This window comes from Mirounga angustirostris, unplaced genomic scaffold (genome assembly GCF_029215605.1).
Source record: "Mirounga angustirostris isolate CCGP_5_RB_7025 unplaced genomic scaffold, mMirAng1.0.hap1 SCAF_1, whole genome shotgun sequence".
In the NCBI taxonomy this organism is placed as follows: domain Eukaryota; kingdom Metazoa; phylum Chordata; class Mammalia; order Carnivora; family Phocidae; genus Mirounga; species Mirounga angustirostris.
Genome location: NW_026991709.1, coordinates 65,374,855 through 65,402,797, shown reverse-complemented (window position 1 = coordinate 65,402,797; position 27,943 = coordinate 65,374,855). Strand labels below are relative to the sequence as shown.

Here is a 27,943-nt window from a genome sequence, read left to right as displayed (position 1 = left end):
GTAGGGATGGGATGACTATTAATGAGTATGGCGTTTCTTTTGGGGATGACAAAATATTCTAAAATTAGATTGTGTTGATGGTTGCATAACTCTGAATATACTAAAACCATTGAATTGTACACTTTAGTGAACTGAGAATTATATTTCAATAAATTTGTATTTTTTTAAAAGAAGTTTAAGTTCTCTGAAGTGTAGCATAAAACTGCAGACAAGGGGTGCCTGTGTGGCTCAGACGGTTAAGCGTCTGACTACAGCTCAGGTCATGATCTCAGGGTCCTAGGATGAGGCCCTCATGTCAGGCTCCATGCTCAGTGGGGAGTTTGCTTCTCCCTCTCTCTCTGCCCCGCCTCTCCCCGCTCCACCCTCTGCTCACGCTTACTCTCTCTTTCTCTCAAATCAATAAACAGTATCTTTTAAAAAAATACAAATTCTATCTTTACCATTTATCTCTCAGCATTTCTAGTTTAACAATGTTTTTTGGGATCTTAGTTTACCTTGTTTTTGTGGTTGTTAGCTCAATGACATATTAAAAAATAAATTTATTTCATTTCAGTAAGTATTTATTTCAGCAAGAATTGTTTAGGGCATCTAACCTTCCAAACTGCCTATAATTGACCATTACTCCTTGTTCAAATATTTTTTCTTATTTTCATGTTTATTTTTGCTGCACATAACCTTGTCTAATTTTTAAAACCTGTTATTTTTCTTGGGAACAAAGTGAATTTTGAATTAATATGGGGGGAGCTAACATCTTTATAATAATGAATCTACCCATGCAGACATAGGGTATTTTTTCATTATTCAGTCTTCTTTATGTCCTTTAGCAGAAATAATACCTCACTGTTATTTTAAGGTTTATATCCAGGTATTTTTATGGATGCTATTTTTTTAAATGGTTTTATCCACCCATTGTATTTTGTTTTGTATAGAGTTCTCATGTTATACTCAATAGTATTCCTAATTAGTTTTTATTTTTTAGTTGTGCAATTACATTACCAAAAAAGTAATTATAATTTTGAACTCTCTAAACTTTTAAATATCATATTTCCTTTTCAAGTCTAAATACATTGGATAATATTTTCAGGAAAATGTTAAATAACAGTGATAGTTGTTGACATCTCTGTCCTGTTTCTGAACAACAATGTCACTATTAAGTATTACATGGGATTTGGTTTAAGATCATGTGTGTAGATTCCATGTGTGTGTGTATGTGTGTGTTTAGCTGAAGGCATTATAATTGAAGAATAAGTATTTGAAACCATTAAAATTTACTGTGAAAGAAAAATAATGTCTCTAATACTAGTGAAAACCAGCTACAACAAGGGCAATGTCACCACAGTGCTAATCTCAAGTGAAATAGGTACTAAAGTAAACTCATCTGTGGTCACCCTCCCTCTTTTCCCACTACTGTTCAATAATCTGAGTTTCAGACAAAGCCTACTTTTGTAGTATAGAAAATATTGATTTGTAGAAAAATAATGAATCTAGATATGGTTCCCCAGTTTAGAAGACATATGGCTAGGGAGGAATTGGGTAACAAAAGTATATTCTATAGTATATACAACATAATATCCATAATATACATTTCCAATTATTAGATATGTGAAGAAGCAGAAAAATGTGAGCCATTCGTATGAACAGAGGCCAACATCAAGGCGAAGCAGATTTTGGTATCATCAAACAAAGATTTAAAGCAGCAATTATAACTAAGCTCAATGTGGAGAGCGAAAGGGGAAGGGAAAGAGAAAAGGAAGGAAAGGACTCATAATGAAAAGAGGAAATCTCATCAGAAAAATAGAAAATATAAAAAGGTAGCAAGTGGAATAAATATCTGAAATAAAAATAACTTAAGGGTTTAATAGCTGAATGAAAATTACAGAGGAAAAAGGCAGTTAAATTGATGATAGATCAATGTGAATTATCCAATTTGAAATTCAGAGAAAAAAATGATTAACAACAACAAAAAAAGAGAGGCTCAGAAACATGTGAGACAATACCAAAAATTCTACCAGACAGGTAACTGGTGTCCCAGAAAGAGAGGTAGAGAGAGGTTGGAGCAGAAAAACATATTTGAAAAAATAAAAAGCTGAAATGTTCCCCAATTTTATGAAAGATACAAATTTCTAAATGTAAGAAGCTCTGTAGCTCAGTAGAACCCTAAATAGAATGAACTTGAAGAAAACAAACTAGGCATATCATAGTCAAATTGTTGGAAATAAAAGTTACAAAATTTTGAAAGTAGCCAGGGGAAAATGACACATTATACACAGGGGAACCAAAAGTCAAAACACCACACATTTCTCACTCAGAAACTATGTAAACCAGAAAATAGTGGAATATTTTTAAAGTGTGTAGCAACTTAAAAACAACATACACACATACAAACTGTGAACTCAGAAATCTACATCCAGCAAAAATGTCCCTCAAGAATAAAAGCAAAAAAGAGGAATTTTTAAAGGAAAGCTAAGTGAAATGATAAATGATATTCCTGTATCTTCAAGAACAAATGAAATCATAAAAATTCATAAATATAAAATTATATTAAGAGAAATTATAAAACACAAAAGAATATATTCCTTCTAATTAAAAAATACTTAAGACTACTTAAAGCAAAAATTATAACAATGTATTTAGAAGTAATACATATAACTACTGCAAAAGTAAATAAAAGTAAATAAATATATAGGATTATGAAGCTTCTACATTTTTTTTGTGAAGTGCTACAATGTTAACTCTAACAGACTGAAAAGTTAGGGAAGTATACTATAATCCCTAGAGTAACTGACCAAAATAAAAGGTCTGAAGATAAAATGCCTAAATGTAAATTAAAATGGAATTCTAATAAAAACTTTCAAATAATCCAGAGGCAAAAAGGAGAGAAAAAGGGAACAACAACAACAAAAGACTGGACCAACAGAAAACAAACAGTAACTTGGTATACTTAAATCCATTTCCATCAGTAATTACATTTAATATTAATAGACTGAACACTCCAACTAAATGTTATAAAACTGAATAAAAAAGACCTGACTATATGCTCTCTATGGAAAACCTAATGGATGCCTAACAATTAAGCCTCAAAAATACATGAAACAAAAAGACAGAAATAAAGTGAAAAGTAGATAATTCTACAATTGTTAGGAAATTTTAATACCACTTTCAGAAATTGATAGCATTAGTCAAATATCAGTAAAATCCAAGGATTTGATTAATGCTATCAACCACCTTGACCTACTTGATTTAAAAAGTATATAAAACAGAAATGAACAAAATTACAGGGAAAAATCCATAGTAATAGAGATTTTAACTTCTCTCTCTCAAAACTGAAAAATCAAACAATAAAAAATCAGGGAGGGAGACGAACCATGAGAGAATCTTGACTCTGGGAAACAAACTGAGGGTTGCAGAAAGGGAGTTGGGTGGGGGAAGGGGTAACTGGGTGATGGGCATTAAAGAGGGCACGTGATATGATGAGCACTGGGTGTTAGGCTGAACTATGAATCATTGAACATTATATCAAAAACTAATGATGTACTTATACCTTGGCTAATTGAATTTAAATAAAAAAAATAGCAGCTATCTTAAAAAAAAAACTAAGCAAAGATTGATAGTACAAAGAAAACACAATTTCAAGTTTGACCTTTGTGTAACAGGAAATGTACATTCTTCTCAAGCATAATTGGAACTTCATGGCAATTAATTGTGTATGTCTAATTTAAAGCAAATCACAGTAAATTTTGTAGAACTAGTATCATGCCATGTTCTCTGACTACAGTTAATTTAAAAATCTATAACAAAACATATTTTTTAGAAATTAGAAAACAAATGTCTAACTCATAGGTCAATGGAAAATTATAATAGAAATTAGAAAATACCTCAAACTAAATATTAATGAATATTACACATTTTTAATAAAATTAATATCAAAACTTACAGGATACAGCTAAAGTACTACTTAGAAAAATTTTTATTTTCTAAAATAAAAATAGCTGAAATGAAATGTAACAGAATGAACCTGAAGAATATGTCAAAATCACTGATATTTGCTTCAAATCATCATGAGGCAGCAGGAATTTAATCTGCTCTATATATTATGAGACACAGATGCTGATGTTTTCAACAACCCGTGAACAGAATTTCATCTCTTTCAACAGGAAAACAGAATTACAGTTGACCCCTGAACAGCATGGGTTTGAACTGTATGGGTCCACCTATACATAGTTTTTTAAGTTTTTATTCAAATTCTAGTTAGTTAACATACAGTGTAATATTAGTTTCAGGTGTACAAGCTACTCTGGAAAGCAATATGGAGTTTCCTCGAAAAGTTAAAAATAGAACTACCCTACAATCCAGCTGTTACATTACTAGGTATTTAGCCAAAGAATACAAAGATACTAATTCAAATGAATAGATTTTTTTAAATAAATATAGTACTGTAAATGTATTTTTTCTTCCTATTATTTTCTTAATAATATTTTCTTTTTTCTAGCTTACTTAATTGTAAGAATACAGTATATGACACATAACATACAAAATATGTGTTGATTGACTATGTTTATCAGTAAGGCTTCTAGTGAACAGTAGGCTGTTGACTCTGGAGGAGTCAAAAGTTATATGTAAATTTTCAACTGCTTGAGGATCAGTGCCCCATCCCCCACATTGTTCACGGGTCAAGTGTATAGAAAACAACCCAAACTGATAAATATGGATATGGTGAAACATATGAAAGCATCAAATATCCAATCAAGCCAAAAAGAATTTGTATAGAAGTTGACTGTTGAGAAGAATAGAAGTAGAAAATTTATGAATAAATCATATAATACACATACAAATAAAAGGCATAAGGAATGGGGGTAGGGGGTGGACAGAGGAACTAAACTCATCATAGAAACAAATAATTCTATCTGAGTGGGATGTATAGCAAATACCTATCCAAGGTTTCCATAATGGCAATCTTTAAATGAAGCATCTCAAACTAAGTGTGTAAAAGCAAAGTAATCTCTAAAGCTGCTAGGTTAAATGTTGTAATAATTTAAACATTTGAAGGTGGAGCATGCAACAAAAAAGAGCATGGTACAAAAAAGGGCAGACCAACACAAGATGGAATAATTTCATCTTGTGATTTATGGGTCACCAATTATAAAAAACATAATACTAAATTTTATAAATGTGATACTACAATAAGTGCTCAGAAATTATAAAATAGAATGTGTTTGATTAACTGCTAGGTTTTGACTTCTCTATTCTCACAAAAAAACAATGGTAAGAGGAAAATATGGAACTCAGATTACCACTAATATTCTCAGAAATAATATGATCATCTGAATAAAAGATACTCATTCATTTGAACTTTTTATTTTTTTCAGTTAGGTAGACAGGTAGAACATAAACCTTAAATACTTCCTTTTGATAAGGAAGATAATAAGAAATACACAGTAAAAGCCATAGTTCTCATATTTGGTGGAATCAAATAGTAGAAATGGAAATAAATGAGAGAATCTAGAAAATGCCAAAACAGTATAGGAATTAGGTCTGAAAGTCAGATCTATATAATGTCATTCTCACTACCTCCTTAACCCTGAAGACTGCTTCAGATACATCAATCATACATTATCCAATTTTTGGTTGGAAAGGTCTATATGTAAGTATCACAAAGTAGGAAAGTGGATAAACAGGGAGAGGGGAAGTACAGAAAGTTTGGGGTAAAATGTGGGGATCTGAAGGAGATACAAAGAGGTATTTAGAATCAGAAGCTACATCCTATCACTTTCTTCCAAACACACTGATAACACCTGTTGTACGTCAAGTCAAGGCACTGTATTTTCAGAGTTTATTTCTTTTGAAAGCATACACCTTACCATGTGGAATTGTGGTCTGGAAGGGACGACTTGGGCTTTTCAGGTTCCATAAGGTCAAGCTACCATCTGAATGGCTGCACATGAATTGTTTGCCCTCATGATGCCAGTCAATTGAATGGATAGCCTAATGAAATAGCAATTAAAAACAAGTAGAGGGTGAAAAAAGTTGATATGTTATAGCATTCTATATTCCAAAGGAAAAATATTCTGAGATAAAATTATTATAGCAACAATACTTAAGAAACATACATAATTGTTCTGACCCAGATCATACTATCTTTGGCTTCAATCCTCTATAGGCTTATAGAAGACTATAAAAACTCATCTCCTGAGATAAAGAAAAGTTAAGTACATTTCATAATATCATTATAGCCTAGAGCTTTTTGTTGTAAATTCTATGTCCTCCCTGTATCCTATATGATCCTTTGAAAAATTATTTATATAGAAGTAAAAGCAAGGTTATCAGAAGATAATCTCTGGAAAGGTAGAGGCTTACTTCCACTTAAAGTCGCCAATTTAAATAACAATTTACACTAAGAGCTACCAGCTGAGGGCTTACTATGTGCCAGACCCCTTGGCAAAGTACCGATATTAACTATTAATTTTATAAAGCAGGTATTATTTTTTCCAATTTGCACATGGTGAAATAGGCCTACAGAAACTGATATATGTGCTCAGGTCACACAATTCAAAGCCAATGTCTATCTAACTACAAAACCCATATTCTCAATCATTTTACCATATTGCCCCTAACATATATTTTTAAATTAACTTGGCAATTTAGGGTTTAAGCAAGAAGATTCAAAACTTTTTTATAAGTTTACTCTGAAGATTTGAATTACATAAAAAAGTAATTATTCCATTTTCATATATTGTTTTATTCCCAGTGGTAGCACAGTGCCTTGCATAAAGTAGATACTCAATATCTGTTGAATGAATAATTAATGTCATCACATATTTCCACACCTTGTATTCTTTCTAAATCATAAAGTTTATATAGCCTTTCAATAATGTGTTAATCACAATGAGAGAAGCCCTAGTAGACATAAAAGCTGAACAGATATATACAACATTACCCTTTACTTAAAGGAACTTTCAAAACTGCAAAATAGGGAAGACTGAAATAAATATTAATTAATAATTGTTATTTTTTGGAACTTCTAACATTTAGTTTATATATATACATATATATATATGTATATATATACGATATACTAACCTAAGATATGTGTTTAAAACTATTATTTGTTTTCTAAATAAGAAGTATTATTAGAGTTACAGATAATTGATGGCTAGAGTAATCATTAGACATATCATAAAGGATGTAGGATATGAGCTGTATCTCAAGATAAGTAAGATTTAATTAAATGAAACAGATAACATGAAACCCTGGGCTTATGTTTTCTCTCACTCTGGTCTTTATTACTAGGTAAAGACTTTTTTTTTTGCCAGGGTTCAGTAGAGACAGAAAGAAAACACTTGTCATCTTCTTATTTGCTTATTCTCACTTTTGTAGGTGGCTCAAGGGAAATGCCACTTCAGGCTTCTTCTATGTGTTAACTTGATGAACCTCAGTCAATTTAAAGTTCTCAGACTGCTTTGCTATGAATGGTGTGGGCATAGAGAAAGTCTCCAGCCCTAACCCTTCTTCCTATCTTACTGAATTTCTACCTACTAGAGAAGACAAATAGAAAAATAACAGCTACAACACAAAAGCAAAATAAGTACCATAAAAGAAGTATACTTATTGTACAAAAGAGTAAGCATATAAAACCAGCTTGTTATTAGAGAGTGTCAGAGTATTACTGAAGAGCTGGCATTTGAATAGATTTAATGGATAACCATCCAATTCTTTTAATTTCATTATACCTTACCCCTTTCTTAAAAAACAACTTTAAGGGTTTACTAAAAAAAACCACACAAATACAACCAATTCAAGAAGAATTTTAAAAGATAGAAAACAAAATATGGAAGATAAAACACTAGCTGGTTTGGTCAACTCAGCGGCTGTGATGGAGGTTCTCCAAAACAAAAAAGAGAAAGGAAACCTAAAAAGCTGGGTACCAATATGAAAAAAAGAAAAACAGCATCTAGTGAAGGAATTAAAAGGCTATCCTCATATCAAACTGAGAGTTTTCTCTGTGAGACATTATTTAGAAATATTAATGTAATAAAATAAAACTTTCATAGCTAATATGTAAATTAATGTAGTTATTTACATGAAAATTATCTTGGATTTACAAAACAAAACTTTCAATTCACCCATGGCTATTCAAGGTGCTACTCTGGTAGTTGAAATAGTTTTACAGTGGCTACAGTTTAATAGGATTTTGATACACAAAAGAGGAAAGAAGGGAGTTTATGGTGAGGAATTAGCTTGAGCAAAGGCTTGAAGGTAGGAAATAATACGTTTAGGAGACAGTAATATGTCTGAAGTGTGAGGAGTGTATAGGATACACTGCATTAAACTAAAGGAAAAAATAACATCAGGGCCTTGAATCTCATGTAAAGTAATAAAGCCTTTGTATTGTTGATAATTGGGAGCCATTCAAAGGTTCTGAGACAGAGAATTACATGACCTATGGCTTAAAATGATAATCTTATTAGTGAAAGATATACTGAAAAGGTAAGATATCAGAGGAAAAGCAATTAGTTAAAAGGCTACCATAGTCTTTTAGGAAAAACATAACAACCTAGACTAGACAATTGAATGTGGGAATGAAAAAAGAAGAAATGAATGAGAGACAACATAAAAACAGAATTAAGAGACTATAAAACTGATAGCATATGATATACAGAGAAGAAAGGATCAAATATGACTCTGAGGGTTACAAACAAATAAATAATCAAAATTTAAAAACTGAAAAAGAGAACACAGAACAAGGTTTAGGTCTTGAAGTGTAAATTCAGTGCCAATGAGATATTTATCTGGGCTTATGCAACAGATTTTTAGATACACAGATCAAGAGGTCAGGAGAAAGGTAAAGGTGAGAGATCCAAGGATTTTAAATTTATTAGAATAAAATTAATATTTGAAATGATGGGAGAAGATATAAATGTAAACTGGAGGTGAAGTGAAGAGGGTGAAGACATAAAATCCTGAAGAGTATCTATAATTTAAAGGAAAGTAAGGAAAGAATCAGTGATAGAGAAAGGAAGGGTGAAAAATGAGGTAGAAAGACAAAAACAAGGGAAGAAACCATTTTAGGAAGGAGGGGCTGATGTAAAGACACAGGTTTAATGAGGAACTTAAAAGACTCTGAAGGGATCACTATGTATAGTAATCAAGAGATCTTTGATAACTTAATAGAAACCACTTCATAATAGTATTAAGAATTATTTCTAAATATCAGAGGTAAAGTGCTAAGGAAAGTTTTAAATGTTTGGCAGTAAAATAATGTATATAACTATCTCCATTAAAATGACAGGATATATAACTATGCATCAAAGTAAATAGATTATATGCATATATACATGTATAAGTCAATATTTAAAATTATTTCTAGGTATAAAGTAGATATAGTGTAGTACTCGACTTAAAATTGCTAATGCTTATTTAAACACTACATTGCAAAATTATTTTTGCTCACTTTTTAAGATTAGAAGTCTTTCTTCTACAATGTTTTAGGTTAAAAAAAAACCTCTGGATTTCCTTTTTAGATAACCTACTCTATTTCCAACTGGCTAAATACTCAGATAATATTTGTACTCTTATCTAGCTACTAGTTTTGAGAGAGGAATCTAATATCATCTTTGTACTTTGTATATTTAATAAAAGAAAAATCTAGCTTAGCTTCCCAGGACCTTCTTTCCTTATGATTCAAGATGCCCTAGAAGTTCATCACAAAGAGCATAATTGTAAGACATCACCTGCCAGACAGTATTTTTCACCAATGACCAAATTACCCAGTTGCTATATCATTTACCCCTGAACTGTTTGTCACTACGAGAAGTATCTTATATATACCATAAAATCTTAGTTTGCCAGAACTATTAAGAAATGAATTGGGGGTGTGTATAGCTATGAGATACCCAAAGGCATATATCTTTAAGCACCAAAACTAAAAAATTCAACTGTTATGAGGGGATGGGAGGTAGCACACAAAGAAATGTGTTGTTTTTTAAAAATTTTTTCTTTCTATTTATATCAGTGTTGCCTTAAATTCTGCATTCTTCTCATATAAGTGCAGGTGATACCAGATAATGATTATTGACTGTATTTTCTTCCTATCTCTCCCTACTCCACCATTTTTAAAATTGAATTTAGAGCTTACATGATCACCTTTACTCCCAAAACTATAAGAGGTAATTACCCTTTTTCACTTTTTGCCCCAGGCTATCTTCACATTAACTTCTTCTGAAGGGGGATATCCTTAATGGCCTAGAATCAACCTTGGAACAACTAAAATAAAAACCTAACCAAATCTCAACTATGTACAATAAAACTCACTTTAAGATCTTACCCTTATTATTAAGTAGTACTATTTACAAAATCAATCTTTATTCTGAGATAAGGCCTTTCGAACTGACCTCTTAAATTTTCTGTCACAGAAAAAGAATTTTCTAAGACAGGTGTGAATAATGTTTTAGAGATCTTAAGGATAATGAGGCAAGACATAATAACCATGTAACCTAATGGAAGGAAAAGGATAAGTAATAAGCATCAATGTATATTAAGATGCCAGAAAGGGCCCAAAAATAGTCAATCAAGGCAGAATTCTCATTCAGGAGAATGATCCAGAGTTGGAACTTGGGCAAATGCCAACACGAAGTATGAGACACTGGGTCAGACCCAGTTACTCAATGATAAAAGTATTGGTAATATACAAAGCTTACAAGTAGAAAACAGGTACAAAGTCATAATATTCTTTTCAAATATTTCAGTAGAAGTCACTTACCTCATCATAATAAACTCTTAGTTCTGCTCTTTTAGATTTCAAGTCCCAGAATACTACAGTACCATTTTCATAACCTATCAGCAGCTGGAAAACATTAGAATAATCATTTTTATAATTCTAACAATTTTAACTTGCTCCGAATAAAGTTTAATGTTAATACAATAAAGTAAAATCATATCACATAATACAATTTTATTTAGAATGCCAATTTTTCCAGAACCTGAATATAGATTTCCTACATTTTAAAAAAATGGCAAACTCTACTTCAATAAATATTTACCAATGAAATCGTCCTCACTCCCAATTTCCAAGAGAAATTGAGGGAACATGTATATATATATATGAATGCAAAAATAAATAAGAAAAATTGGAACAAAAGAAAAATGGGATAGAAAATGAAGATGAAATAAAGGATGAAATGGGATAAGTTTAATAACCAATGTATATGCAATTCAGTCCTATGCACTTAAAAAGTATGGCCACAAATTTGGCTTCTAATTTCTTTATATCAAGTCCTATTTTCTCTTTGACTTATGTCCATATTTTAAACTGATTTATGAACCCTCAGAAGTTCACAAGGTATTCTAGAGATTCACATCATTAAAAATGGTCGATATTTATAAATCAATAAATAAGACAATAAAATACATGGTTTCATTTTAAAATAGAAGTATTTGAGAGCAGATAATGATTAATAGATGATCATATTCAAGACTCAGTGAAATACTGCTAGCCATGCTGATGATTTTTATATCATATAATTCTGACTTATTATTTGTAGTTATATTTTGTTAAATTTACTCTATCATTAGTTTAAAAAAACAGAAAGGATAAAAAGAGGCCAGTGTTCAAATAATGATAATATTGCCCATGAATCTGCTTTCAGATGATTTTCTTGAAATCCATTAGTAGTATTTCTCTGATGAAAATTCTTATACTGTGCATAAAACTGTTTCAATAATTCCAAAACACTAGTGGTAAAAATAGAAAATAGAGTGGTGGTTATAAGCTACTCCTATACAGCATCCTGAGACCTAATCACTTACCTCAACATTTTATAACAGGACACAAAAAAATGACAAAACTAAATGAGCTAGTTTTAACAGGAAATTTAAAAATTTCAACAGGTCATGAAATCAATGTATATTTTTGAAGCTATAACATATTTAAGGATTTTATTTTTATTATTTTTTATCTTTATTTTTTAACTAAAAATTTTTTTGAGTATAGTTGATCCAGAATGCTATATTAGTTTCTGGTGTACAACACAGTGATTCAACTCTTATGTTATTCTATGCTCACCACAAGTGTAGCCACCATCTGTCACCATACAACTTTATTATAGTATCATTGACTATATTCCCTATGTTGTGCCTTTTATTCCTGGGACTTACTCATTCCATAACTGGAAGTCTGTATCTCCCACTCCCCATCACCCATTTTGCCCATTCCCTACCCCTCTCTCCTCTGGCAACCATCAATTGTTCTCTGTACTTATAGATTCTGTTTTTTGTTTATTAATTTGGTTTTTTTAGATTCCACATATGAAAATAATCATATTTGTCTTTCCTAATCTGATTTATTTCACTTAGCTTAATACCCTACTGGTCTATCCATTGTCACAAATGTAACAATCTCCTTCTTTTATGACTGCATAATGTTCCATTGTGTATATACACCACATCTTCCTTATCCTTTTGTCTATTGATGGACACTTAGGTTGCTTCAATATCTTGGCTATTGTCAATAATACTGCAATAAACATAGGAATGCATATATCTTTTTGAATTAGTGTTTTTGTGGGGGGTTTTTTTGGTAAATACCCAGTGGTGGAATTATTGAATCATATGGTATTTCTATTTTTAATTTTCAGTGGCAACCTACTGAATGGGAGAAGATATTTGCAAAAGATATATCTGATAAGGGGCTAATATCCAAAATATATAAAGAACTTATACAACTCAACACCAAAAAACAATCTGATAAGGGGTGCCTGGGTGGCTCAGTTGGTTAAGTGTCTGCCTTTGGCTCAGGTCATGATCTTAGGGTCTTGGGGTCAAGCCCCACATCAGGTTCCCTGCTCAGCAGAGTGTCTGCTTCTCCCTCTCCCTTTGCCCCTTCCCACTGCACATGCTCTCTCTCTCTCAAATAAATATATTTTTTTAAAAAGCACAATAATTTGGGGGTGGAGTCTTTTGGGTTTTCCACTTAAAGCATCATGTCATCTGTGAAGAGAGAGAGTTTGACTTCTTCTTTGCCAATTTGGATACCTTTTATTTCATTTTTGCAAATGACACTACAGACAAAGGGCTGATATCCAAGATCTACAAAGAACTTCTCAAACTCAACATCCAAAAAACAAATAATCAAGTCAAAAAGTGGGCAGAAGACATGAACAGACACTTCTCCAAAGAAGACACACAAATACTAACAGACACATGAAAAAATGTTCATCATCATTAGCCATCAGGGAAATACAAATCAAAACCACATTGAGATACCACCTTACACCAGTTAGAATGGCAAAAATTGACAAGGCAAGAAACAACAAATGTTGGAGAGGTTGTGGAGAAAGGGGAAGCCTCCTACACTGTTGGTGGAAATGCAAGTTGGTACAGCCACTTTGGAAAACAGTGTGGAGGTGTCTCAAAAAATTAAAAATAGAGCTACCCTATGACCCAGCAATTGCACTACTGGGTATTTAGCCCAAAAACACAGATGTAGTGAAAAGAAGGGCCATATGCACCCCAATGTTCATAGCAGCAAGGTCCACAATAGCCAAACTGTGGAAAGAGCCAAGATGCCCTTCAGCAGATGAATGGATAAAGAAGATGTGGTCCATATAAACAATGGAATATTACTCAGCCATCAGAAAGGATGAATACCCAACTTTTACATCAACATGGATGGGACTGGAGGAGATTATTCTAAGTGAAATAAGTCAAGCAGAGAAAGTCAATTGTCATATGGTTTCACTTATTTGTGGAACATAAGGAATAGCATGGAGCACATTAGGAGAAGGAAGGGAAAAATGAAGGGGGAGAAATCGGAGGGGAAGACGACCCATGAGAGACTATGGACTCTGAGAAACAAACTGAGTGTTTTAGAGGGGAGGGGATGGGGGGATGGGTTAGCCCGGTGATGGGTATTAAGGAGGGCACATATTGCATGGAGCACTGAGTGTTATACACAAATCATGAATCATGGAACATTACATCAAAAACTAATGATGTACTGTATGGTGACTAACATAATAAAATAAAAAAAGAATTAAATATAAATTTAAAAGGCACAATAATCTGATTAAAAATGGGCAGAGGACCTAAATAGACATTTTCCCAAAAAAGACATACAGATGGCCAACAGACACATGATAAGGTACACAACATCACTAATCACCAGGGAAATGCAAATCAAAACCACAATAAGATATCACTTTACACCTGTCAGAATGGCTAAAATAAAAAAGAAAGTTTTCATTATTAAATCACATATAATAAATTTGAAAATTGATTTGACAAAAACATTGAGCTTCTTTACATACTAAGTTAAATGGCATAATGACTTGCTAAATTCAAAAAGTCAAAATTAAGTGTAAACTTCAAAAATATTTGTTAAAATAAAACAAAATAAAATAAAATTTATATAACATCATAAATACTGTACTCTTATACATTTTAACTTCAAGTCAGCTCTTTTTTACATACTAGAGAAAATGATGTATCATTAAACCAATTCCTATGGAATCCAGGGAAAGATTTGTAAGTCTAAAAAGTTTGCTAAGTTTCACTTAGCAAGAGAATGAATAATATGACCTTTCAAAATTTGAGCCCTAAGATGTAATGAAATAAAAATCTAAAATCCTATTATATTTTTTCATAGAAACATCTGAAAGATATTAGTTGTTTTGTTTATAAAACATTACTAGCAATAACCACAGTAAATAACAAAATATAAACTACTTAACCTCAAAATGTCATACATTATTGAGATAACTATACAATATTATGATATAGGAAGTATGAAAAAATATTAGAATCACTTAGAGAATTGAGAAAGAGAAAAGCAGCTCCTGATATCCAGGAGACATCTGACAAGGTCACTCTGTGACCATAATTAAGACAAAAACAAGATCACTCTGCAATCATGTCTGACCACACCAAAACATGGGTATCACCTAGGTCACAAAAATATATTACATATATTTTTACATAATTATATATTATACTCATATAATATATATATAATTTCAAAAATTTACCTCTCACAATAGAATTCAAGTATTGTGAAGGCAAAGAAGTAAGGTGACTTCCTAATTACTATATCATCAGGACCTGGAACAGTATCTGAAGAAAATAGGTATCTGATAAATATCTGTGAAATTAATTATTAAATACCACAAAATCAAAATCACAGATACTATATTCCCTAAAATCTATGAAGTAATATTTGAAGTCATTAACAAAAATATTTTGGGAAATAAAAAATATACTTCAAAGTAATTATGGTCAAAGAAGAAATTATAAGGAAAAGTATGAAACAGAACTGAACAAGAATGCCTTATATTAAAACTTCAAGAGGGAAATTTATTATTTTATAAATGCATACGAAAAGAAGAAAAATTTTTTAAAATAAATTTCTTTTATCAGGAGTAGGTGTTTTTTAATAAATATGTTTGTTGAAGAATACATAGAGAAAAGCACACAAATTATAGATGTCTTTAATGAATTATGAAGTTGAATATACCTGTGAAACTACTACCTGGGTCAAAAAATATAATAAAAAAACAAGAAATAGAAAAAAAAATACAAGATACACAGAAGCCTATTTCATACCCTTAACCAATCAACATTCCCATCTTCTTTTTATCCTCTTTTCTTTCTTTTTTTTTTTTTTAAGATTTTATTTATTTATTTGACAGAGAGAGACACAGCGAGAGAAGGAACACAAGCAGGGGGAGTGGGAGAGGGAGAAGCAGGCCTCCTGCAGAGCAGGGAGCCTGATGCGGGACTCGATCCCAGGACCCTGGGATCATGACCTGAGCTGAAGGCAGTCGCTTAACCAACTGAGCCACCCAGGCACCCTATCCTCTTTTCTAAAAGTAACTACAGCCTTCTAACTATAGGTTATTGGTGTCTGTTTTTGAATTTTATATGAGTGGAATTATACATTTATCCTTTTATACAATTATCCTTTTCTGTCCTGCTCCTATTTCTAAACATGATATTTATAGCAGTAATTCATTCACTTTTATTATTGTAATAGTATTTCATTGTTTGGGTATGACAATACCACAGTTTATTCATTTTACAGGTGATATAATAACATTACTATGAACAAATTTGTATATGTCTTCTAGAGAATATAATGAGTTTCTGTCAGGTATATACTGATTCATGGAGTAAGGATATGTTTAACTTAAATAAGTAACTGCCAAGCAGTTTTCCAAAGCGGTTGTACCAATTTTGATTTCCATAAGCTGCATATCAAAGCTCCAATTCCTTTTCATCTTTTTTTAATAACTAATATTGTTAATGGCTGTACAGTGTTAAATAGGAGTATGATAGGCATCTTTGTCTCATTTCAGAATGCAGGAGTAAAGCTAATTAATTCATCATTAAGGAGGATATTTTCATAGTTCTGGGTAAATAAAGTTCAGATTAACAAAGTTCCTTTCTTTTAGTGTAACAAATTTTTATCACAAAGGGAAGTTGATTTTTATCAAATACTTCTCTATCTTTTTATTGTCATATACTTTTTTCTCCATATTTGTAAATATGAAAATTCCATTGATTTTTTAAAATTTTTATTTAAATTCAAATAAAATTTAAATTTAAATTGCATACAGTGCAATATTGGTTTTGGGAGTAGAATTCAGTGATCCATCACTTACATACAATATCTAGTGCTCATCATAACAAGTGCGGTCCTTAATAGCTATCATCCATCTAGCCTATCTCCCCACACCACCTCCCTCTATCAACCCTCAGTTTATTCTCTATTGTTAAGAGTCTCTTATGGTTTCTTTCACTCTCTCTCTTTAATTATTAAATACCTCTCTCTCTCGTTTGTTGGGAGATTTTTTTTTATTACTGATTTAATTTCTTTGCTTGCTATCCGTCTGTTCAAATTTTCTACTTCGTGTTTCAGTTTTGGTAGTTTGTATGTTTCTAGGAATTTATCCATTTCTTTCTTTTTTTTTTTTTTAAAGATTTTTTATTTATTTGAGAGAGAGAATGAGAGAGAGAGAGCATGAGAGGGGGGAGGGTCAGAGGGAGAAGCATACTCCCCGCTGAGCAGGGAGCCCGATGCGGGACTCGATTCCGGGACTCCGGGATCATGACCTGAGCCGAAGGCAGACGCTTAACCGACTGAGCCACCCAGGCGCCCTGAATTTATCCATTTCTGTATGTTTCTAGGAATTTATCCGTTTCTTCCAGATTGCCCAATTTGTTGACATATAATTTTTCATAATATTCTCTTGTAATTGTATTTCTGTGGTGTTGTTTGTGATTTCTCCTCTTTCATTGGTGATTTTACTTATTTGGGTCCTTTCTCTTTTCTTTTTGATAAGTCTGGCTAGGGGTTTATCCATTTTAGTGATTCATTTGAAGAACCAGCTCTTAGTTTTGTTGATATGTTCTACTGATTTTTTTTTGTTTATACATCATTTATTTCTGCTCTAATATTTATTATTTCCCCTCTTCTGCTGGATTTAGGCTTTATTTGTTGTTCCTTTTCTAGCTCCTTTAGGCTAAGGTTAGGTTGTATATTTGAGACTTTTCTTGCTTCTTGAGGTAAGGCCTGTATTGCAACATACTTCCCTCTTAGGACTGCCATTGTTGCATCCCAAAGGTTTTGGATAGTAGTGTTTTCATTTTCATTTGTTTCCATGTACTTTTTAATTTGATCTTAAATATCCCAGTTAACCCATTCTGTAGTAGGATGTTCTTTAACCCTCATGTATTTGCGATTTTTCCAAATTTTCTTGTGGTTGACTTCAAGTTTCATAGTGTTGTTGTCTGAAAATATGCATGGTATAATCTCAATCTTTTTGTACTTGTTGAGGCCTAATTTGTGACCCAGTAGGTGATCTATTCTGCAGAATGTTCCATGTGCACTCGAAAAGAGCGTGTATTCTGCTGCTTTAGGATGAAATGCTCTGAATATACCTGTTAAGTCCATCTGATCCAGTGTGTCATTCAAAGCATTTTTCCTTATTGATTTTCTGCTTAGATGATCTGTCCATTGATGTAAGTGGGGTGTTAAAGTCCCCTACTATTATTGTATTATTATCAATGAGTTTTTTTTGCTAATTATTAATTGTTTTATATATTTGGATGCTCCCAAGGTGGGGGCATAAATATTTACAATATTATCCATCTTCTTGATGGATATACCCCTTATGATATAATGCCCTTCCTCGTCTCTTGTTACATATAGTTTTTGTTTTAAAATGTAGTTTGTCTGATGTAAGTATGGCTACTCCAGTTTTCTTCTGATGTCCATTAGCATGATTGGTGGCTCTGTATCCCCTCACTTTCCATCTGCAGGTGTTTTTAGGTCTAAAATGAATCACTTTAGGCAGCATATAGGTAGATCTTGTTTTTTTTTATCCATTCTAATACTCTATGTCTTTTGTTTAGAGCATTTAGTCTATTTACATTCAGAGTGGTTATTCAAAGATATGAATTTAGTGCCAATGTTTTACCCATAAAGTTGGTGTTCCTGGTGATTTTCTCTGTTCTTTTCTAGTCTTTGTTGCTTTTGGTCTTCTTTTTCCTCACTCAAAGAGTCCTCCTTATTATTTCTTGCAGGGCTGGTTTAGTGTTCACGAACTTTAGTTTTTGCTTGTCTGGGAAACTTTATCCTCCTATTCTGAATGACAGCCTTGCTGGATAAAGTATTCTTGGCTACGTATTTCTCCCATTCAGCACATTGAATATATCCACTGATTTTGAAAAGTTAAAACAATTTTGTATTCCTGGGATGAATGCAAAGTTGTCGTATTCCTTTTTGTCTTCTCTTTGATTCCTTTTTTTTTTTTTAGATTTTATTTATTTATTTGACAGAGAGAGACACAGCAAGAGAGGGAACACATTCAGGCAACTGATTAAATGAGCCCCACCCACATTATGGAGAGCAATCTACTTTACTCAGTCTACTTATTTAAATGTTAATCTCATCCAGAACATCCTCATAGAAACACTCAGAATAATATTTGAACAAATCTCTGGACACTCCACAGTTCAGGTCATGTTAACACATAAAATTAACCATCACATCTTTATTATCTTTCTTCTAGTTTCTTTGAGTTTAATTCAGTATTTTTCTATTTTTACACTAAGATCATTGATTTACAGCTTTTCTTCACTTTAAAAAAAATCTTAACACAAGCTATATATTTCCCCTAAGCACAGCTTTAGCTACATTCCACAAGTTTTTGACATATCATAGTTCTATTGTAATTTAACTTAAAATATATTCTACCTTTGATACTGATTTCTTCTTTGACATAAGTTATGCAGAAGTGTAGTGCTTAATTACTAAGCATTTAGGAGATTTCCTATTTATATTTTATTAACAATCTTGCTAAATTCTCCAGGTTAGAGAATATATTGAATATTATAATCCCAAGAAATTTGTTGAAACAGGATTTATGGCTCAACAAATGTACAATTTTGGTAAATACACCATGTACACTAGAAAATAATGTATGGTATGCAGGTGTTGGGTGTAATGTGCTATATATGTCAATTATGTTGGTTAATCATGTTCAGATTTTCTTTAACCTCACTAATTACTTCTTTATTTGCTTACTTTTGCTCCTTAGATTTGTGGTGGAATTAGGAAGTGGAAACTTTGGCAAGTGATTTGATCTTAAAGGTGGCACACTAAAGAAGAGGAGCAGTGCCTTTATGAAAGAGACTCTAGAAAGTTCTCTTTTCCTTTTTACTGTGTGAAGACACACTATGAAGAAGGCCATCTAGAATCTGGACCCTCATTAGACACCAAATCTGCTAGTGCCTTAATCTTGCTCTTTCCAGCCTCAGAACTATGAGAAATAAATATTGTTTAAGCCATCCAATCTATGGTATTTTTGTTATAGCAACCTGAACTAAGGCATCTAACTTTGTCTGATATTACTATAGCCACACCAGTTTTTTGTTTTTGTTTTTGCTTAGGGTATGCATGCTATATCTTTTCCTATCCTTTTACGTTCAGCTTTTCTATAACCTTAAGATTAAAAATGTGTCTCTTGTAACAACATATCACTATTTTAACACAGTCTGAAAATTACTATCTTTAGCCTATTTGTTTACATTTAATATAATTGCTGTCATACTTTAGAGCAAATCTATCTGCTTATTTTATATTTGCCCAATCTGTTTAATGTTATTTTTTCATTTTTTGTTTTCTTTTGGGTTAATAATTTTTTGTTATCTCAGTTCCCTATTAACTTATCCATATCCATATATTTATTATTCTTTATTACCTACATGAATATAAAATGTTTTTATGAGTTATCAAACTATAATATAAATTAGTACTTGTGTTACCTTTTGGAAGCTATAAGGACCTTGGAACTTTGATTCAACAGATTTTATCCCCACTTTTGACTATTTTTAACTTAAATGTATATTATTTTTCAATGTATTATACTCCCAGAAGTAATTACTATTTTTATAAAATATTCCCTAGATTTACCCATAATTGTTCTTTATTCCTCCTACAGCTGTGTTCTTTTATAATCAATTTCATTCCCATAGAGAATTATAGTTTTTTCATTAGAGCAGATTTGCTATTTATTATTGCAAATTATGTTAAGTTGCTATAATTTCATGATATGTTTTTTAAGGGTATTTTTGTAGAGCATAGAATTTTTTTCTGTAGGTGTTTTTTTCTGTCAGTACCTTGAAATGATCACTCAATTGTCCTCATTTCCCATTTTTCTTTTAAGATGTCTGCTGTTAGTCTTTTTTTTTTTTTTCTATACTCTGCTTTTAAGATTATTCTTTGTCTTTGATATGCCTAGGTGAAATTTACTTTTTGTTAAGCTTTCTTTGAGTCTGTAGTGCATCTTAGATTTTGGTATCTGTCATCAGTTTGAAAAATTATCATCCATTCATTCTTCAAATGTTGCTGCTGTCACATTCTCTTTTTCTTCCTCCAGGACTCTAATTACATATATATTCCACATTTCATTATGTCCCAAATGCTCTTCATCCTTTTGGCTTACCATACTTTCATTTGGATATTTTCTTCTGACCTATCTCCCAGGTCACTAATTCTCTCTTCATCTATTTACAACCAGTTATTTTGTTTTCTGTTATACTTTTCATTTTTCTGCTGAAAATTCCATCATTTTTATTTATTAAACATTTCAATCACACTTACTTTAAAGCCCACATTTGGTAACTGCTCTTTGAATTTCCTGTTGGCCCATCTCTACTTACTATCTGTTCTCTTGGTTTCTGGTGAATTCTGATCATTTAATATACCATGTTATTTTTACTTTCAGTATCGAGGATAAGTATGGGAGAAATGTAGTGATAAATAAAGGCTCTGGGTGATGTTTTCTTCTTCCATAAAGAATTTATGATTTTATCAGTCAGCTAGACTAAGGCAGACCAACTTAATCCCAAAAAGGATTCAGATAATGTTAAGAAAAATTTCAGTTATTTAAAGGACTAGTTTATTTCCAGTTCAACCTTATTTGTAGGGTATATCCCTTTGGAGCCATACTGAAAGCCTAGAGTGATTATCAGAGACTTTATTTTTGGCTTGCCCTGAACTCCTTTTCTCATCCACACTACTCTTCTGTGCCCTAAAACTGCAGAAAATTTTGCTTAGCCTCTCAGCCAATAACTTTGTTTGGTTACTCAATATCTTAGCATTCTTTTCAAATAGGAAAATCCCTAGAAGGGAAAATTGTGGCAAGTGTTTCTGGGTTTCTTTCTGTGGAATCAAGAGCTTACAAATCTTCACAGCCTTGGGCACTCTCTGGTGCCCTCAAATAGATTTTCAAAAATATTTTGTCCAGATTTTGTAGTTTTCCCAGTGGGAGGACTGATCTGAAATAGGACTGTCTTCCATTGTCAAAAGTGGAAATACTGTGGATATTAAACTGTATTCAAAGACATTTTCAGCATCGATGGAGATGATCATAATTTTTTTCCTTAGATCTGTTAATCACAAACTGTATTGATGGATTTTCTCATAGTATCTATCCTTGCAACCCTTGAAAAAAACACCATTCATCAGTGTTTGTTTTTGAATATGCTTTTGGAGACTGTGTCCTATAGGATATTTTATTTAAAACTTTTCCATTGATATTAATAAATTCAATAAATCCGTGTTTTCCTCTGTGAAACTTTTTTCAGGCTTAGTTGTAACTTATTAAATAAAAACAATTTTAATACTTCCTTTTCTTAAACCACTCAGAACAGGGGTTGGTAAACTTTTTCTCTAAAGGGACAGACAGTAAATATCTTACACTTTCCAGACTACACAATCTCAAAAAAACAAAAATAAAAACAACTTATTTACACCTATAGGAAATAGGCCAGATTTGTCCCACAGGCCACAGTGGCAACCCCTGCTTTAGAATAGTTGATGTAGCATTGTATTATAATAGTACTTAAAAATTTAGTAAAATTTCCCTGTAAAACTATTTGGGTCTGGTACTTTTATTTGTGCATAGTAATTAAATAACTTCCTCATTTTCTTAAACTTTCTGTCTCTATTGGTGTCAATGATGATAAATTTATTTCCCTGGGAAATTACCAATTTTACCTATGACTTTAAATGTATCTGCTAGAGTTGTGTAAAATAATTTAATTTGGATGTTTAAAAATTTCCTTAGTTTTAGTGTATTTCTTCTTGTTTTGTGTGTCATTTGTGTAACTTTGTTTTCCCCTATTTTTCTTCATCAGGCCAGATAGTAGTTTGCATATTTTGTTTATGTTCTATGCAAAGAACCAGCATATTGATTAATTTAGAAGACACTTTAAAAACAGGAGAACTCCCTAAGTTCCACTTTTATCTTTATATTTCCTTCCTGCTTCCTTTTGCTTTATTTTCTTGTTCTTTTTCTAGCTTTTTTGTTTCATATTGAATTTATTTAAATTTCTAACTTTTATTCACATAAGTATTAAATGCTATGTATTATTTTATAATTGTTTTAATTATATTTCATAGAAATTATATTTCGTATTTCATAGGTAGTATTACAATATTGTTAATTTTTATATATTCTTCAATTTTGGTTTGTATTTTCTACTTGACCTAATAGTTATTTAATGAGAGTCTTTAAATTTCCAAGTGGAAAGGAATTTTTGCTTTCAGATTTTTTATTATTGTATTTCACTCTCTATATGAAATGCACAATCAATTATATTGCTTGGGGATCAGGATTTTTCTTCATCAGATCACTCAAGATCACCCCTAAGTGGAGATGTAATTGAGCAGTAGTCAGTGTCTAGATAATACCAGCCAATCATCTGACATGTGAGGCAAGCCTAAATTCTGTCCCCCATCAGTTGGTTTTAGGTATTCGATCCCCACCCCATGAGACCATATATATGGGTTGAGCGAAAGGCATCATTGCAAGAGATGGAATTCTAGGACCTCCATTTATCTAATTATGCCTTTTAGACAACTGAAGGCTGATTTCCTGAATAAACCACTTTGATTATAAAATGGTTTGTCAGTTCCCTCACCCATTTGTATGACTCAATGAGTATTATAACACCTAATTCATAATGGATAGCTCAGGTTACATTATCATTTGATGTCCCATGGTTAGGTGTTCAATCTCTACAAGAGCTCACTAGCATATCAGGAGTTGCTTTGAAAATGGAGAACAGCTGTTGTGACTTTCTTATCGGGCTTTCCAACAGACCATTCTTATCCACCAGATACATTAAGCTCCATCAGATCTGCTAGATCATAGGCACCAAGTGGTAAGGGGGCCTGCAAAGCAGCTTGGACTTAGTGAAGAGCCCTTTCATCTCTAGGTCCCACTTAAAACCAGCAGACTTTTTGGATAATCTTAAAAAATGATTTGAAACAGTAATTTTGAAAACATTGTATACTATTATCTAAATCCAAAACCATCAAATGATATGGCACTTTCTTAGCAAAGAGAAGTACAAAAGCTTATGTTTTACCTTAGAGGAGATACCCCTGCATGCCCCAGACCATTAAACTCTCAAAATCATCACATATAAGACAAGGTTCTAGATCTTTATGGAATCTTCCCACACTCTGACACGAATCTTGTTAGCTACAGAGGTACTTGCCCCTTTTTGCTCACCAGATCCAATTAGTATTATATAATAAAGAAAATGAACTATCTATCTATCATCTATCTATCTATCTATCTATCTATCTATCTATCTATCTATCTATCCTTTCTAAAGAATGTCAAGACAATCAAGTTTCCTTAGAACTATGACAGAATATAAAAAATAACATAGTCCTGGGAAAAAATTATGAAGTTATACTGCTTTCCCTTTCTATAAAAGCTTTTGATCTTCTCTGCTGATATACTGAGAAAAAAGAGTTCACTAAACAATTGTTTATCAGGAGACAGCCTGATATTGGTCTGCACCTGTAGAAGTATCAACAGCAAAGCAGCTGTCATTGGGGCAATCACTTGGTTAATTTTACAGTGGTCTACCAACACCAAGATCAATCCATCTTGTTTTATGCAGAGCCCAGACAATGGAATTCAACAAGGATCTACTATTGCATCATTCAAGTCTAATTGTGCTAATCTCTGCAACTCCCCCAGAAATACATCCTGGCTTTTGTTTATAATCATGGCAAGGAGAGACAAGTTTTAGGAGTTTCCATTTGTCTCTTCCAATTGTAATGGCTCTAATTCCAATGTCAGAAAACCAGCAAGAGAATTATGCCAGCTTCTGTGCATATCTATACAGATTATACAATTGTGGTGTAAAATAACTGGGTGAGTCTGAATACCCATTGGACCTACTATGAGATACACTTGGGTCAAAACATCATTTATCACCTAGTTACAAAGTTCCATATGCCATGACTCTAACTGGAGGATCGCGCTTTTTGGATCTTTTGGTATTAATGACTGCTCCAACCCTATATTTAACAGTACTAGAAAAGTAAACAGTTACTTCTGCAAATGACCACAGATGCTTCCATAACTACTATATGTACTTATGGAAGCACTTCAGGGTCCTTTCTCAGAGGCAACTGGCCTCTCCCTTTCTATCAGTGGGCTCTAGATCTGTGATCTGGCTTATACCTGGAAACCTGATGAAGTGCTGTGAATTTCCTCTTTGGTGGTCAATGTCAAGAGCTGATTTTTTTTCTGATTATGCAAATCAAACAACATCCCAGTCAGCTGCTCACCTAATTTTGCTCCTAGAAACAGCATGATACATTAGCTATTACCATAGATTTCTGCATTGCCATCCAGGCTTACTGCTTGTTATGGTAATTATGTTCATATTGCCAGATGGTTGAATATTACCATCTGGCCTCTACCAATCCATGATATTTAATCCCCATAGATACTACAGAGCCTGGATCTCTGCCATCATCTCTTACTGTCAACAAAAGCCAAAAAAGGGACAACCCCTACCAAACTTCTCAAATATACGTGTACTCATCTTTCCCGAGCACTCCTTATTAGGTTAAGTGAAGACAATGTCCTTAAGAACCCTCTAGGAAGTCAGGAGGTGAGGTGCCAGGACGAATATAATATATCCATTTTAATGTTTGCATCTCCCTGTTTTCTGACTCCTTCTTTAATACTGTACAAAAAAATCCTAGCCTCTGTACTTTATTTACCATATACCTTTGTTAAGTCCATCTTCAAGGGGCCATCCCAACAAATGATTAGGACCATATCCAGGTGTCCTTTCTCAAAGCATTGTCTCAAATTATGGTTGAGTGCCCCCATGTAATGAACTCTCCTCTATGTAACCCATATGATCAAACCCTTAAAAAGCATTCTTAAACACTTGATGTACTGTTAGTATTATCCAGGTCCTAAATTCATTTGATGAGGAGAGGGTTTCCATGTAGTGCCTATTTCTTCCTGGAGGAAAACTTACACTTATATTTTAGGCTGTGCTTAAATCTGAGATCTGATTCTGGTTATTGGCCTGGCAGTAATGGAATTGAAGGTTGATCTTGTGAGGGTAAATAAACACCATCAGGCAAGAAAACTACCTCATTTCATTGGTCATTTACAGTCTTCTAAAAAAGGAGAAACCATTCTCTGGAAATATTGTAAGAGGTACTTCTGCTGGCCAGGAAGTTTCAAGGAAATTGGAGAGGTGGGTTTTACAATATTTTCAGGCTTATATACACAAATTTCTGTATCTCAGGTTTAGTGGTTGAATAATGTCCCCGCAGAGTCTCAAAATGTGCCCTTATTTGGAAATTGAGTCTTTACAGATGTAATTTGTTAAGAATTTTGAGATGAGGTGTGCCTGGCTGGCTCAGTCAGTGAAGTATGAGACTTCTGATCTCAGGGTTGTAAGTTTGAGCCCCACGTTGGGTGGAGAGATTACTTAAAAATAAAATCTTAAAAAAATAATTTTGAGCTGAAATCATGCTTGATTTAGGATAGGCCCTAAAACCAATGACTGGGGTCCTTGTAAAAGAAGAGAGGACACAGAGACATAGAGAAGAAGGTCATGCGAAGACAGAGGAAGACTGGAGTTATGCTGCCAGAAAACAAAGGACATTAGAAGCCACCAGAACCTGAAGAGGCAAGGAAGGAGTCTCTCCTAGAGCCTTGAGAGGGAGGATGGCCTGACAAAGATCTTGATTTTGGACTTCCGGCCTCCAAACAGAAATAATAAATTTCTGTTGTTTAAAGTCACCCAGTATATAGAATTTTGTTATGGCCATGCTAGGAATTGAATATACCAGGAGTCAGGGTCACATTCTTTTCTTATCAGGGCTTTGACTTTAACAAATAAGACCTATCAAACTATGTATTTATCTCTTTATAAACAGGCCTATTTTTAGCACAGTCTGCCCTGGAGCTGCAGGAAGAGTTCCTTTAAAGCTTCCTTAAAGAGCCTCTGACATGCCTTAAATCAGTAATTAACTGTTCTGAGTTAATCATATTATTTTCATAGAGTCTCCAGTGATTTGGTAAGCAAAATAATGCCCACCAAAGATGTCTATGCCCTAATATAAATATATTAAATAATATAACATATTACCTTAAATGACAAAAAAAAAAAAAAGACTTCTCAGTTGTAATTAAGATTTGTTGAGATGAGGAGAGTATCCTGGATTATCTGGGTAGGCCCAATCAAATCACATGAGTCCCTAAGAGTGGAGAACCTCTCCCAGCTATGGTTAAAAAGAGATGCTATGTTATCTTTAAAGATGGAGGAAGGGAGTTACAAATCTAGAAATGTGTACAGTTTATAAAAGCTGAAAAAGGCAAGAAAATAGATTCTCCTCTAGAGCTACCAGACAGGAGTGAAACCCTGTCAAAAATCTTGATTTTTAGCTCAGTCAGACCTGTATTGGACTTCTGGCCTACAAAACTGTAAGATAATACATTTGTGTTGTTTCAAACTACTAAATTTGTTATAATTTATATCAGAATAGAAAATAATACAAGTGGCATCAAAGGAAGCTGTTTTTTTCCATCATCATTAAAATCACCATTGCCCTTTATCAGTTAAACACCATAGTACTTGATCTCCAATTGTCTTACCTTTCCATCAGTTCCTTGCCCAATTAATCATAGGAGGTTATTTAAGTAATTGTGATGTCACTGCATGATAGTACCACTTCACTCGGCACCTTCGATGGGCTCTTTAATTTTAAATAGGAGACAATTCAAGTCCAAAGTCCCATCCTGAGGGTCTACAATCTAGGAGTCAGCAAACTTTTTTTGTAAAGGGCTAGATAGTAAATATTTTAGGCTTTGCAGGCTTTATAGCTCTGTCACAACTGCTTGGCTTTGTTGTTGTAGTTAGAAAGCAGCCGCAGACAGTATGTTAATGGTGAACATGACTGTGTCCCAATAAACCATTTCACAAAAACAGGCATCAAGCCAGATTTATGCCATTGGCTGTAGTTTCCAATCTCTCAACTAAAACAATTCTGATAACTATTATCTTAACCAGGGTTCTGTAGAAAACCGGCTGAGGCTAGGCTTAGGTGCTA

The 27,943-nt window shown here is 32.8% G+C and overlaps 1 protein-coding gene across 1 annotated transcript in view; it reads right to left on the bottom strand.

Moving 5' to 3' along the window:
* The window catches only part of STXBP5L (syntaxin binding protein 5L), a 429,885-nt gene that overhangs the window by 195,195 nt on the left and 206,747 nt on the right, over window positions 1–27,943 (bottom strand). Inside the window, exons 8-9 of the mRNA XM_045902962.2 lie at window positions 10,757–10,840; window positions 5,859–5,982 (exon numbers count right to left, since the gene is read on the bottom strand). Of these exons, the coding sequence (XP_045758918.1) occupies window positions 5,859–5,982; window positions 10,757–10,840 (208 nt within the window). The remainder of the gene's footprint in view (window positions 1–5,858; window positions 5,983–10,756; window positions 10,841–27,943) is intronic.